The sequence below is a fragment of the Poeciliopsis prolifica genome, unplaced genomic scaffold (assembly GCF_027474105.1).
Source record: "Poeciliopsis prolifica strain line A6 unplaced genomic scaffold, Auburn_PproV2 SCAFFOLD086, whole genome shotgun sequence".
NCBI classification, from domain to species: domain Eukaryota; kingdom Metazoa; phylum Chordata; class Actinopteri; order Cyprinodontiformes; family Poeciliidae; genus Poeciliopsis; species Poeciliopsis prolifica.
In genome coordinates this window covers 272,272-287,651 of record NW_026562461.1, presented here as the reverse complement: position 1 = coordinate 287,651, position 15,380 = coordinate 272,272, and the positions used below count along the sequence as shown (strand labels likewise).

The following is a 15,380-nucleotide window of genomic DNA, read 5'->3' as shown; positions in this document are numbered from 1 at the left end:
GACATTTGGAACAACATCGTTGCAAATTCTATGAATTAAGACTGGTATGTATGTGGGGGAGAGGAGCAAGTACTTTTGGCAATATAGTGTGTCATTGGACTTTAGAATATGTATATATATATATATATATATATATATATATATATATATATATATATATATATATATATATATATATATATATATATGAAACTGAGGTGGGGCAAGTTGGCAATCCTGAAAATCTATTTCAAACACAGCAGATACAATGAATATAATACAAGTTGGTACGCACACCAGTATAAATAGTTTGATTGATATATATATATATATATATATATATATATATATATATATATATATATATATATATATATATATATATATATATATATATACCTAGTCTGTGGTTATATGCACAAATATTCATCTGGCTGTTTAGCTTGGTTGAGTTATGAGACACCATTTTATGGTTTCTTCATGTTATTGCAACAATAATGTACATTTGTAACAAACATTTCACAAAGTACCTTCTAATAAGCCACTTTTAAACATAATTTTCAATCCACAGTCTAACAATTTTGGTACAAAGTTTCAATGGAAACTAATTTTTCACATTCATAATTTCAAACAGATATAATTGTGACACAGAACACATTAGGTAGTGTGGCAAGATTATGGTTAAAAAAAAAACCTTGGAAGCATATGATGGATGAAGCTTATATGAAGCTTCAGCATTACAAATGTGTGTTTTTTTTAGCTGGAACATCACAGTAACACAAGGTGAAAACCTAACCTGCTGTCTGTTTGACATGCAGTCCTTTCACTCATTCTTTTTCTGACAATATTTTCTACAAACTAAAACTGAAAGAGAAATGATATTATTTAAACATAAGCATTGATACTTTTGTGGTAGGATCATTTGACATTAGATAAGTCAAATAAATTATTGACCAACATCAAAAGATTTATTTAAATGCCAACATTTGGACAATTTTAAGAGGTAGTTGACTTGAAACGTTGGCTTTTAAATAAATCTTCTCAATCAAGTTCTTTCAGTTTTTATTCTCTGTATCTACAACGGTGGTTTACCACTACTGCTGGTAGCAGGATGTAGTACATGTAAGTGAAAGTTTCAAAAGAAGCAAATGTTGAAGGTCAAGGTCAAATGTCTAACTCGCCCATATTTGACTCTGCCTTCAACTCTAGAACTCTGCAGTCTCAATGTACAGTTAAACATTTAATTCATGGTGAAGTCATAGGAATCTGGGGAAGTAGTGAGCCTGTGAATCCATCAAAATTTCCCTACACTGACTGCTGTAGAATACTGCAGTCAGTGTAGGTGAGGCAAACATTAAGTCTGGGAAAGATTTGCTTTAGTTTATCTTAAAAATGGGAGTTGTAGCATATACGTATGGGAGATTATAGCCAGATGACTAGTTTACGTCTTTACTCCAACGGGCTAGTTGGTACTGTGTGAAAGAGATAAGAGCAACAGCAAGAAAAACAACAAGCAAACATAGTACAACTTATAAAATGTATAAAGACAATGAAAACACACAAACTTAAACATGGTTATGTTAACATGTTTGGCTTTTCAGGAGCCATATTAGGATGTTTTCCAAAAGAGGTTTGGAGTTTGAAGCTCTGGACTTTTTCAAAAATATATTTGGGGTATGAGATAGACAATACACTTCAAAAGTTGGAATGCTGAGGTTCAGCATAATAATAAAATATTTTAGAAACCAATACAAAATCATTGTATTTTATAATGTCCTAAATAGTCACATATATTTTTAAAGTATCTGACAATGATGGTATTGTTTGTTTGGTTTTTTTAAGTAAAATTTATTTAAAGCTTGTTTATAAATTGTTTTAGTGAGTTTTAGTGTTTCCGTCAACACACTTTGATCATAAAATAAGGTCTTTAGAAGAATTCTGTAGAAGCTGAGTATGAGACGAGGTAGTGCAGTCCTTTAACTCCAAAGGGTTAAAGGGTCAAAGCCTCAATCATTGAGCCAAAACAGTGCTCAAACTTCCGCTTCTATCTAGAAGTGGGTACAACCATCAGTGTAGGGGGGAAAAGCAAGGACTTGGATGTAGAGACAAATAATTGTCTATGACCACAGTTGCCTCTTTCTTCAACTGCGTGCTAGACTTGGGATGAGAACCAACAGTTAGCCAGGGCATGTGTCTACCTTCGGGCCCAGAACAGTTATAGTTTCAGAGTAAGATGGCATGAAGTCCATCTTTTACTGAGCTCCCAACTGACCGCACTCTGGACTGAGCAGTCAAGAAAACCGAGCTACAGGAAAATAGCCTGCTAATTTCAGCAAACATCCATGTGGGGTTGGTGTGAACAGGCTGCCTGTTCACACCAACCCCAGGTGTGAACGTGTTTCATTTGCTTAACGTGTTTAATTTGAAAGCCTGGCCTAAAGAAGACATATCAGAATAATCACAGCTTTAAAACATTTTATCCAGAATGGATTATAGTTTGCTGAAGCAGCTAATGAAAAGAGAAAACTGGCTAAGTGATTCCTTCTCAAACTGAAACCACCTATTTCTGATAATGTTCTCCATTCTCAAAGACTATATTTATGCATTCTGTTGCTAAATTGAATTTGTCGTGTAGATGAGCAAAGACCAATCATAACAATCCACCTGGTCACAAAAATCAGCAACGCTACACTAGGGGTGAATCTAGAAAAGCATTTATGGGCTGCAAAGAGAGGAATAGAATACATTATGGGGCGGCTCCATTTGGCAAACGTAATGTGTTTATATAATCACAGTCAATCACAGAGACAACAATCAATGTTGAATTGAGAAAGATGTTATGGTGTATTCACAAAATGCTTCAAGTTCAACGTGTGCACTTTGAATGGAGACGCTTGAGATTTTGGTCTACATCTAGCATTTGCGCATCTGGTTCACAGTCTATGTGGAGGCGTGTCAAGGGTGCGTTGAAATTTCTCTAGCTGTTGTTTTTTGTTGACGGCCTATTTGTTTGATGCACTGGACGCTCTCGGCATGTCAGATGCTCAAAACTCTCCAAACGGTTCAAATAGCGCCACATTAGACGCGTCAAATGCGCCACGATGGGCCCTCAACGTGCCTCCATTTACGTTTGATGTGAACGCACCATTACATTTGTACAGTAAGCTACTTGGCTGCTTCCTCACATTGCTTACTGTTTCAAATTGTCTTCATAAAATTGCAAAATCATCCTGGACTCCATTCAACTGCAAGCGAAGCAAAATAATGTTGTGAAAAGTCAGAATCCTTCAGTCTGGAAGCTTTAGAATGGACAGGCAGCTGAGCGTTGAGGTATCTGATCGCATAACACTTCCCAAAAAACCAAACCCACCCAAAAAAGAATATGACAAAAGGTGTCCCACATGAAATTCTTAAGTGAGTAAAGTAAAATCCTACTTTATTCTTCAGATAGTACACTTTATTGAAGTCTTGATTTGTTTTTAATCAGTGGCAGTTCTTCTCTATTCTGTTTTTTTTATTTGAAGAAAGGCTTAGTGAACACAAAGACTAGATTAGATGTAATTGTGTAAATGTAAAAATCAACCATAATAATATAAACAATTGTATTCCAAGATATGTTGAAAAAAATAAAAGCCTTTATTTGAATTCTGACAGCTCTGCTATTAGTGCTGACAAATGGAAAACCCAGTTTTGCCCTCATTTTCTTCTCAGGTTGGATTCTGGAAGCTCTTATGGTGCAACTTTCTTACATACAAAATGAGAGTCCAGCAGAGAGATGGAGGTGATGATTGCAGTCAGTGATGGCTGAACATGACAAACCAGGTACTTGATTCAATTCTCCAACATCATCGCTACAAAGAGGGATTTTGCTGGCATGTTCTCTCCTTCAGTGCTCTTCCATGAGCAGCTGGTTCTGCATGGACAAAATTAAATATTTAACATCAATAAAATGACAAAGTTCACTTTAATTCAATTCCGTCGACTTTATTTCTGTAACTATTTTTCACAAAATGTCATGTCAAAGCACTTTACCTAAATAAAAAGTCAAATCAATCACATCATACATACATTCCACTTGATCCTAGGAATCAAACAATGCATCAAAGTTTATAATTCAAATTGAGTAAAACGTTTCCACCTGAAGAAATCCCGTAGATTCCTTCAACTCACTGACATGCAGCACTGTCTCTTCCTGGATGAGCATGTAGCAACATGCTTTGACTTTGCAGCTTATACTCGGCATGCATGTAGCATCAGTGGAGAGGGAAAAAATCCCTTTAACACATTTGTCCCGTTTGGAATCTAAGTCCATATCACAAATTCCCCTACCTTTGATTTTTATTCACAGTAATTGTGTTATTGTTGTTGTCATTGTGTGTGCCTCAGTGAGTGAAACGGAGTCTTTGTATGACACTGAGTCCAAAATATTTGTGTCAGTGTCATCAACTTTTAGATGTGTCTCTGGTCCAACACTTAAATCAAATAACTGAATTACTTCCTTAGTATATAGTCAAGTTCTCCGGGGTCCTGCTGATGACCTCATTATTTGACTCAGGCATCGAAGCAGACATTGGCCCTCAAGGCCTAGAGTCTTGAGGGCTTTCAGATCCTAGTTCACAAATCTAAAACCTTTATAATGCGAGAAGCCATTTCTGTCTTCTGGAAAAGTAAAACTCATTTGGAGCCACAAACGTTTCATGATATTTTGAAAAAACAGGAGCTGTAAACACTTGAAGCTCAGAGGAGACAGAGCTTTTAGTGCTGCTGCTCCCAAATTATGGAACAATTTGCAGTTACATATTAGAAGTGTTCCTTATTGTTCACTTTTAAAACTCCTCTTAAACATTTTTAATGTTGGCTTTTAATGCTGAGACTTTTACTTTTACCTTTGTTGTTTTTTATTACTTTTTATTGTTTTATTTTTTATATTGTTGTCTTTTTTCCTTTCCATATTTTGAGTGTTTATTTTTTATCTGTACAGCACTTTGTTAAAGTTAGTGTTGTTTAACAAATAAAGTAGTAGTATTAGTTAAGAGATCTAGTTAATCTGAAACACTGTTATTATTATTATTATTATTATTATTATTATTATTATTATTATTATTATTATTATGTTCTTATTATTATTGTTGTTGTTGTTATTATTATTACATAATGCACATTAATTGAATTTTCTATTTTGACATAAAAGCTTCTCCCCTGCAGAGGTTAACTTAGTTCAAAACAGTACATAAATAATTTCACTTTTAAAACCACTGTGGTTTGAGCGGGTGCCCTGGAAGCAGAGGCTGAAGACCTGATTAAGGTCACATGTCTGTTCCTCCTTCTCTCATCTTACTGTATTCTTATAAAATTCTTATAAAAAACAGAAAAATAAAATAACATTGTGATGGACGTTTGGGTAAACCCAAGGTAACTGGTCTGGGTGTGCTATCAGAACATGGAGCAGGACTGTAAATCAAATGGACTTCCTCTTTGCTTCTTACTCGGACTTTTAAGCCACCACTGCTGTCATTGACTTTTATATAACTGCCTTATATATTTGTAATCCCAGCTTATCCTGTCACCACATGGACATTAGTTTTGTGACTATTCCAAAATGAAGCACATACCAGCAGTGGACCAGGTTAACCTGCCATTCTGTCTCTTCACTTTCAGCTAGTTTCCAAGAAGTGGAAAATACATGCAGATCAAAGATTGAAAAGAGCTTTTAAAAAGAGCTACTGGCAGCTCAAATATTTGCAGGTGATTAGATTAATACTTTGTTTAAAAAAGACTAAAATCTTTTTTAAAAGTGCTAATCATTAAGGTTAATCAAAAGACTACCTTAGCGTCGGTAGTCTTTTGGATAAAGTTGTCGTGGTCTCCTCCCTCCGAGTCACTCTTTTGGTCTTCATCTTTGCCATCCCTGTCCTGGTCATCCTCTTCAGATGAAACCCTGGACAATTTTGAGGATTGCTGCTAAAGACAAACACATCATAATCTACCGCCGTGTTTCTCAACAAAAAGTCAAACTGAGTTGGAATGTCGGTGACTTTAAATCAGCTTCCTATATAAGAAGATAATTTTTATATACGAGAATCATTCAATCCTACATGTTTGAATTGACGATGTAGTTCTATTTTGAATTCTGATCAGTTTGTCTTGTAAATTACATTGAGATAATATCTGTCATGACTCAGCTGTTTAATGGATCTGAATAGAATTATTAAATAATTTAATATTGCATGTGCTATCACAGGAGTCTATGTGCTTAAGTAGATTCCAATAGCAATGGTAAAGTTAAGAAAGAAAAGATACATTCATAAATATCTGAGAATTAAACACGCAGTAAAACACCAGCAACTGGAACATTAATTTCATATCAGCTGTCAACCTGAACAGAAACAGACCCAATTTTCCATTTTAAGTTTTTTTGTTTTTGTTTTGTTTTTTACACAGTAATTTGTCTACATCCTAGGCCAGTGTTTCTTAGGGACTATGTCCTGAGTGTTGTAGGTGTTTCCCAGTTGCCACACAGAACAGGGAAAGTAAAAGTCCAGATATTCATGTGTCTATTTTGAAGATTTTCTTATTGCTTATTTACATTGCTTAGATCTTGTCATATCAGTCTGAACAAGTTTCTTGTTCAAAAACTTGAGCTAAACTCAAATTTTATGTGAAACATTTTTCTTTTTTTTTTTTTCTTGTCATGAAAACTTAAAAACAGCAAATGCAGTGTCTAACCAAGCAGTCAAAGGTCACAGATTGGCTCTTACAACAAAGCACTGAGTTAAAATTCATAGGGACATTCCAGTGAATGAAGGCCAAAAACCATGGGGAACGAAATCACCCGCCCCTCCCCGCCCACCCACCCCATACAGTGTTCTATAGTCATGCTTTAATGACAATACAAATTTTTATCAGACAAAAATAACGTGAGTAAATCATATTCAAATTATTGTATCTGTTAAGGGAAAAAGCTGAACTCAAATTTTATTATATGATGAGAGCAGTGCTCCTAAAAGCATCACATTCCTTCAAATGCACCACATGTGCTCTGCACAATGGAGACCAGTTGCTAGGCAACTGTTGCTGCTATGCTTCCATTTACAGCAGAATTAACAGGGTTGTTTTTACTTTTGGCCATAAATCCTAAAAAGACAGACTATAATAAAGAATACAGCATTTGTAAAGAAATAACTTAGTGCTAATGAAGACAAGAAATGAAGACATCAAAAATAAATATTGTATCATTGTTACATTTTGGAAAATGTAAATAGTAACAGTTTTTTTTTTTTTTAAATGCCTGGATGTGACGGTGGCGCAGGGTTACATTTTTATAGAACCTATCAATGATCTATACAACTCACATGCTACACAGTAAATTGCTTTTCAGTCATTTGAGTTGATGCTCTCAGCACATTGACAGTATTTATATTTCTTCACTTTCCAAACTGTAATAACTGAGGTCAGAATTTCCTCCAGTGTATAATAGGCCTGGCGACTCACCATGCTTTTACATGGCTCACCTATATGGACATTTATATGAAACCCGCTGTGAGGAAGATGATGTCTTTGCAGGATGACTTCCATCCTACCTTGATGGAAGTCATCATGGTAGGAACCTATTGTATTTGCTCTGCTCGAGCAGCTCAATGTGAACTCATTTAGAGGTGCGCCTGAGTGTGCAGTGAAAATAATTCTGCGTGAACAAAGCATTATTTGTGTCGTGTGCATTTATGTCTCAGCATGCTGACTGTCTGCGGTGATAAAGTTTGAGTTCCCGGTTAGCCGGTGCATTAGCAGACAGTGGGTTCAGCCCGCAGAGAATCTTTTGTGCTCACCTCCATGGGTGAAAGCTTTACTTATTTATTTATTTATAAAACAACACAAGTGCTAAATATGGTGTCTGGTCACAGCTATAAAGTCAACTTCAGTTTAATTTACATCTTATTGCCACGTCATACCTTAGAAGACGGTGTTTTTTTTCTTTTGGATCCAGTCTTGTCATCCTTCAACTTTTTCTTATCTTCTTCCTGAACAGAGTCGCCGTCATCACCCTCACTGCTGCCATCGGCAGTGTTTCCTCCCTCTTCTGTTTCTGATGAGCTCTGTTGCTGCATGGCCTGTACGTCAGACAGTATAGGTTACGACAGGTTTGCCTTTCTTACAAAAACAGGCTCTGCTTTGAACAGTTCTTTATTTGTACCATTAAACATGCTCTGCTTTGAACAGTTCTTTATTTGTACCATTAAACATGCTCTGCTTTGCAGCCCTCTTTTGTAGTTCTTCTGTCTTTCCTTTGAATCAAAGGTGATGCAAGCTGCCAACTGACCTGATAACCTGTGAACTTGACTCCAGGGTTGTTTTCAATCTCCCACAAGCCTTCATTGAAACCTTTTCTCTTGTTTGACTTGCCAAATTTGTCTTTATAGTCTTTGTAGGGCAGAAGATCCTTTGGACCTAAGAATGCACTAAAAGGGAAAATGAATTAAGACATGCTGGAAAGCATTGTTTGCTCTCTATATGAGTACTGAGTAAATGTATATATGTACAAATAATTAATGTGGTGTTCAAATGATTGCCTTAATCGGTATTTAATTTAGGTAGAATATTATAATTAGCTATGCTAATATTTATCTAAATAATGAACTTGTACTGAGTGCAGGCCTACTTAGCATCATATATTAAGCTATGGTTCAGCTTAAGATATGAACAAAGAAACGTTTATAAAGAACTACTTTCTTCATGTAACCTTGAAGGTCCAGTCGCAATGCAGTGTCCCCTGAAACTTTCAGTACTTCCCCTTGTTTTCCTTATGTTATCATAAAGGTATGAAACTTGTAGAACTTCCGAAGACCTACCCATTAGGCGGAGTGAAGTCTGCAGTGACCACTGTGGTATATGTTTTGTTCTAATTGAATATGATTGATCTCATCTAATCCAGCTCCCAAAAGAGATTCATTCAGTTAAAAATTTGGTGGATGGGGGCTAATTCCTCCACAACGCCTAGTAGAAGCATTAAAGCAATCAGTCCAAAGCCCTGAGGATTATGAAATCCAGTATTGACAAAAAAAAGCCTCTTGGAGCCATGGTGACAGGCCCAGTGGCATGGGTGGACATTGGGGGGCAAGATCTCAGCGTGAACAACTTTCTGTTATTCATACCTTAATTTGATACAGTAGGAACTCTCACCCTTCCCATATCTGTGCCCTCTGTCCCCCGCACTTTTTTCAGCTGTGACAACCATAACTATTTAATTCACTGTTAATATGTCATAACATGTTGTGTTTTTTCGATATGCCTCTAAAGGCAACATGAGCGCTAAGATGCTCAAGGCAGTTTTAAACCTGTGTAGCAGCAATGGAGACCTGCTGCTGCTGCTTGTGCTGCTGCTTGTGCTGCTGCGTATGCTGCTGCGTATGCTGCTGCGTATTCTGCGTATGCTGCATATGCTGCTGCTGCTGTGTATACTGCTGCTGCTGCGTATGCTGCTGCGTATGCTGCTGCGTATGCTGCTGCGTATGCTGCGTATGCTGCATATGCTGCTGCTGCGTATGATGCTGCTGCGTATGCTGCTGCTGTGTATACTGCTGCTGCTGCTGTGTATGCTGCTGCGAATGCTGCTGTGAATGCTGCTGCGTATGCTGCTCCGTATGCTGCTGCTGCGAATGCTGCTGCGAATGCTGCTGCGTATGCTGCTGCTGCATTATGCTGCTGCTGCATTATGCTGCTGCTGTGTATGGTCCTGCTGCTGCGTATGCTGCTGATGCTGTGTATGCTGTGTATGCTGCTGATGCTGCGTATGCTGCTGCTTCTCCTGCTGCTGCGTATGGTGCTGGTGCTTATGCTGCTGCGTATGCTGCTGCGTATGCTGCTGCTGTGTATGCTGCTGCGTATGCTGCTGCTGTGTATGCTGCTGCTGCTGTGTATAATGCTGCTGCTTATGCTGCTGCGTATGCTGCTGCAGTGACCACTGCGTATGCTGCTGCGTCTGCTGCGTATTATGCTGCTGCATGTGATGTGTATGCTACGTATGCTGCTGTGTATGATGCTGCTGCATGTGATGTGTATGATGCGTATGCTGCTGTGTGTGCTGCTGCGTATGCTGCTGCTGCTGCTTATGGTGCTGCTGCTGCGTATGCTGTGTATGATGCTGCTGCATGTGATGTGTATGATGCGTATGCTGCTGTGTGTGCTGCTGCGTATGCTGCTGCTGCTGCTTATGGTGCTGCTGCTGCGTATGCTGTGTATGCGTATGCTACGTATGCTGCGTATGTTGCGTATGCTGCGTATGCTGCGTATGTTGCGTATGCTGCGTATGTTGCGTATGCTGCGTGCGTATGCTGCGTGCGTATGCTGCGTGCGTATGCTGCGTGCGTATGCTGCGTGCGAATGCTGCGTTGCGTATGCTGCATATGCATATGCTTCATATGCGTATGCTGCATATGTGTATGCTGCGTATGCTGCGTATGCTGTGTATGCTGCGTATGCTGCGTATGCGTATGGTGTGTATGCTCCGTATGCGTATGCTGCGTATGCCTATGCTGCTGCTGCTGCTGCTGCTGCTGCGTATGTGTATGGCAGCAAACCAGCAAAAGGCAAAGAATTTAGCTAGTTTTTTTTTCCCCCCAAACTAACATAGCGAGTTAATTAATGCTGTTGGATGCAGATAATGTTAACTAAATTATGACTTGATAATACCAATTGGTCACGTTAAGCTAGTTAGCAAGTATAGGCTACAGATGTTATCTATATTCAAAAGTTGGTAATATGGTTACATTTACTTGGAAAAATGTTTTGGAAAAAAAGCTAAGTAGTACTGCACTGCACTTTTTGCTTTTACTTGAGTAATATTATTGCTAATCTTACTTGAGTAGATTAATTTTGCAACAGAAAAAAACAGACTTCAGAGATTAGAAACATTAGATTTTTAGATGTATGCAACATACATCCAAAAATGTTGCATACATTTTTAGATGTATGATTAAAAGTTTGTCGTTTTACTCAACATTTTAAACATGTTACTGTATACATCCTTACTTATTTTGTTATAAGGTTTGTTTGAAAGGTTACATAAAGGTTTGCTTATATATTTATGTTAAAGTAAATGGTTGTTTACTGTGCTCCCCTAAAAAAAACTCCTCTGGAATCTGGGCCGCATTATGAAAACCCTACATCAGGGGAGCTCAAACATTTTGAGACCAATATCAACTTTTTCTCTCACCTCATGACACGAAGACATAGAAATTGTAAATTAAACCCTATTGACTCATTTTCTATACAAATATTCATCAGTTATATCAGAAATGATAAAGTGATGAAAACCTAATGCAGTTTCTTCCTCAGTGAGATTCTGACACTGGGAGCAGGTTACTGGTTTCTCAGTCAGAAGCTGGTTGCAAACCTGAGGCCAGCAGGTGTCAGTCAGTCATTGTAGCTCTGAAATTTGATTTGATGACGTCAATATGAGAAACTACAGACTGATAGGAGGAACCAAAGAGCTCTGCAGAGGTAAAGGCAAATCTCCTGAATTTGGGATATAATTAATTTAATTTCACATAATTATCGTGGTGGAAGCCATTTGTTTGTTAAAACTTAATCAAATATATTTGTCCTATTTGATGTTTGTTATGACACATTTACTGTAAATGAACGAGATAATTAGTCCAAGTTTGTCGTTTATTGATCGGTCAGAAACTAAAGCAGCTGTGATGAACCACGGCAATGGTCAACAAAGGTGAAAACCTGAACAGGCGATCAACTCAAAACCACTCACACCTTTTTACTCTCTCTCTTTGTCGTTAAGCACACCTGTTGCCACGGCAACCTCCTGCACTCCGCAAGCCAAGCAGAGATTACTTTAAAAACATTCAGTCAGTTATGATATCAGGTTTCCAGTCTTAATATTTATTTCTCCATTATTAATAAGCCTGTCATGAACACAGCTGTGGTTGATTAGCTAATTTAAACTCCTGATCTGCTAGTTAGTTGGTCTTTGAGTCGCCTCTTTGTTTTTGTTAATGGAACCAAAACGCACTGAATTGCTCAACACCTTTTTGAAATAATAATTACTGATTATTAATTTTAACACGTTTTGTTGATTTAAAAACAATATTACTCTTTAATGAAGTTACAAACGTTTTGGAATATTTTTAGTGAATATTTTCGATTAGCCTGTCAGAAGAGGAAGTTCTGGTCTCAGCGTCCTAACAGTCTTCAGTTTGTCACCTGCTGCCGAGATCGACTCAAAACCTTCCCGCAATCGATCAACGTATTGAGCACCCCTGCTCTACAGGCTTTTGTGGAACAAAGTAGCCATTTTGTGCAATTTTTTTTATCTTATTATTTGCAAATGGTTAGCTTTAACTGACATGCATAATTTTTGTCAGTCTATAAACAACTAAATTGGATTATATTAGAATTTAAATCAACTATATTGCCTAGAATGTTTCAAACTGATGTAACTCCCATATGCAGTGATATGTGGAAATTGTTGCCTATATGGGCAACAATTATTGCTCTGATAGAATAGAAAGGAGGGGGGCGAGGCAAAAAGTAAAGCACACTTGCAAGTCATGATAGCTATATTTCTGTTACACGTATTTGTGCTGTTATAACTTCAATATTATTGGTACAACTGTTACACACTTACGTAAACCTGGTTTGATTGGGGACCAAAATTGCAACATTTGTTACATTTTCAGCTGGTGCAGTTCTCTTTCATGCTGCACTGTGACAAACAGACTCATCCCATTCAGCAATCTATTACCTCCCTTGCCCATAGTGGAGATGTATCAAAAACCAATGAAGGAAACCACAGAAAAACCTCAGAAAAAGACACAATACAGCTTTCTTCTTTGTGAAACGTAAATGTAACAAGACAAGTGAAATTCTGTACAATATTAACTATGTTACATAAACACTAACAGATTGGTGACAGAATTTAGCAATCAAAGGATTTCTCTTTTGTCTAAAGTTGGCAAAAGACCAACTTTTCTCCCTCTAGTCTAGTGTTAGACTTGCATGGTTGTTTTGATAGAATACCCAGAATGCCCTGGGTTATAGTCCCCTTCTATCTTTTCTAGTGTTCTATGGCCCGCTTGGCATTCACATATACCAAACCGCACCATAGTTCATTTCAACCGAACCATCAGCTAACAAATTATTCCCTCAGGTATAATCGCTAAAACATGTTGTAATTAAAATGGACTGCCTTTGATTTGACAACTAAATAATATGAAAATATGTGAGTGAGAAGACCTCTTTTCATAGTTTGGCCACATTTAAAAGTCTTTTGTGAGAGCAAGAAGAATAGGAAAGAAATTAACTCAAGGAAATACTAAGTCAGTATGCTAACTGATAAATGAGTCATGATCTATATCTTATTAAAAACTTTTAATCATATGAAAATATTAATAAATGAGAACTACTTCATACTGAGACGGTGAAATTAATTCAGTATGTAATCACTTGTAGGTTAAACGCTGAATTATGAATATTAAATGATTGTGTTTGTGTAAGCTTGTGTGTGAAAACAGTACAAAGACAAAGAATATGAGAAAAACAATATATAGAAATAGCAAATAAGCAGAATGTCAAACTATATATGTGACACCTGATGAAAGTTAAATATAAAGCACATTAAGTATGACAGCAGTTTTCCTGTTTGAAACCAAACAAATAAATCTGCATACGTTTCATGTGTCCCAAAGAAGAAGATTGGGTATTTGTTGGCAGGAGGTTTGACCGCTCCTTCTGGAAGCTCATCAATCTGAATGACGGAAGAGAGAAAAAAGTCCTAAATGTACATTACACAAGACAGAATTTTATTTACAGACTATAAATAGTTTTACTATATTTTATTATTTAATATGATAATTAGCTGTACAGTTATTCCAAGCAGCAGCTGTCTTTACCAGGACAGCACAAAGTGCACAGCTAGAACGATATGGAAAAGTGTGGAAACTGAACTTAATGGTTACCAGTTTCCAGAGTTCAATTGCTAATATCTATTTTAAGAAATACAAGTCATAATGTCTTCAGAAAAAAAAAACCTCTAAACATTTTATAGCAATTAATAAAACCTAAGCATACAATTACTTTCAGTACAGTAATTGTATATTTGCTTTCATTAAGTTGTTCAGCAGTAACATTCTGTTTTGTTTGTTTTTTGTTGTATTTCTTAGTTTTCTACTGTTGAGTTGAATTTATAAAGTGTTTTTCTCTTTTCGTTTTACGCTATTTAGATCAAATTTGAACCCATAAACCTCATACTCTCTCCTCTAAGATTCCCCAAGGAGAGCAGTTACCTGCTGTCCATCTCCTGCAGACACGTTGTTCGCAAAATGTTTTTTTCTTATGTGTTAAAAAAAAAAAGAAAAGAAAAGAAAGAAAGTGGGAAACTACTATTTGAAGGCAACCTTAACAGTAGTCGCTATAATGACATGAAAGACCTAATGAATGTGTCTGTGCTGCTGCAGGACAGTCATTATGTGTCCTGCAGGTTTTACCGAAAAATGAAGTGCATCGTTTAACATTGTTACAACAGACCTGTAGTTACTTGTGCTAAGATAACTACAGGTCAAGTGCCTCATATTCTGGAATACTATTCAAGCTTTCTCCTCTCTTTTGTTGAAATAGCCTATCTAAAAATGTTGTCTTCACTAACATATTCGCAGGGAAAATGGTGCCGACAAATGTTCGGTTTTCCTCTCCAGCCGTCATCAGCAGCTGCCAGCAGACAGACTGACGGTACCGGAGAACCTGCTCCAGCAGCGCAGTCCATCCTGCTGAGGACCGCGCAGTCAGCGGCCGCTCTGTGGAAACCCCGCCGCCTCCCAGCGCTGTCAGCCCGGCTGCAGCACAGACTCACCCTCGCTGGCCAGTGCGGGTATCCCTTCATCTTTGCGAAAACCAGATCTCCTGCCTTGTATTCCCGCGGTCGTGGTCGAGCCATGTCGCTGAAGATTGGAGGTTTGGGCGAACTGGATAATCCTGATCACCGCTAACTGGGCCCTAACCGCTGGTCTGAAATTTCAATCATCAAGTTTTTATATGAAGGCTGCAGTTTACATGAAAATAAATAAATAAATAATGCAGAAAATGGGACCCATAATAGACCTTTTCTCTTACGCACAAAGTCAAGAGTAAATGTAATTGAGAATGGCTTAGATTGGAGTACGGATCCGGTAAGAAAAGCAAAATGTGTCATATTAATGACAATTTTATTTCCGGTAAAAATAAATATTTAATTTCCTCTCCTGTTGTTCTTTTTTGTGTGCGTGTTGCAAATTTTTTTTTTTCAAAAATATGACGAAATATCTGCAGTAGTAAATCGATCTTTTAGTTCCTCAAGGTTATAAATTATATTCCCTCTTACATCTATTATTTATTTATTTATTTGTTTATTTATCATG

At 37.3% G+C, this 15,380-nt stretch overlaps 1 protein-coding gene across 2 annotated transcripts; it reads right to left on the bottom strand.

The window, feature by feature from the left end:
- Positions 1–3,592: 3,592 nt before the first annotated feature.
- hdgfl3 (HDGF like 3) lies at positions 3,593–15,136 on the bottom strand. 2 transcript variants are annotated; one of them, XM_055022476.1, is made up of 6 exons: positions 14,837–15,136; positions 13,659–13,735; positions 8,297–8,435; positions 7,929–8,087; positions 5,806–5,940; positions 3,593–3,892 (listed from the first exon to the last, which is right to left on the bottom strand). In XM_055022476.1, exons 1-6 carry the CDS (start codon positions 14,918–14,920, stop codon positions 3,866–3,868), a joined length of 621 nt encoding a protein of 206 aa, XP_054878451.1. In that variant the 5' UTR covers positions 14,921–15,136; the 3' UTR covers positions 3,593–3,865. The 2 variants fall into 2 exon arrangements, with proteins under 2 accessions (XP_054878451.1, XP_054878452.1); XM_055022477.1 differs by having other exon boundaries at positions 5,806–5,937.
- Positions 15,137–15,380: the final 244 nt, after the last annotated feature.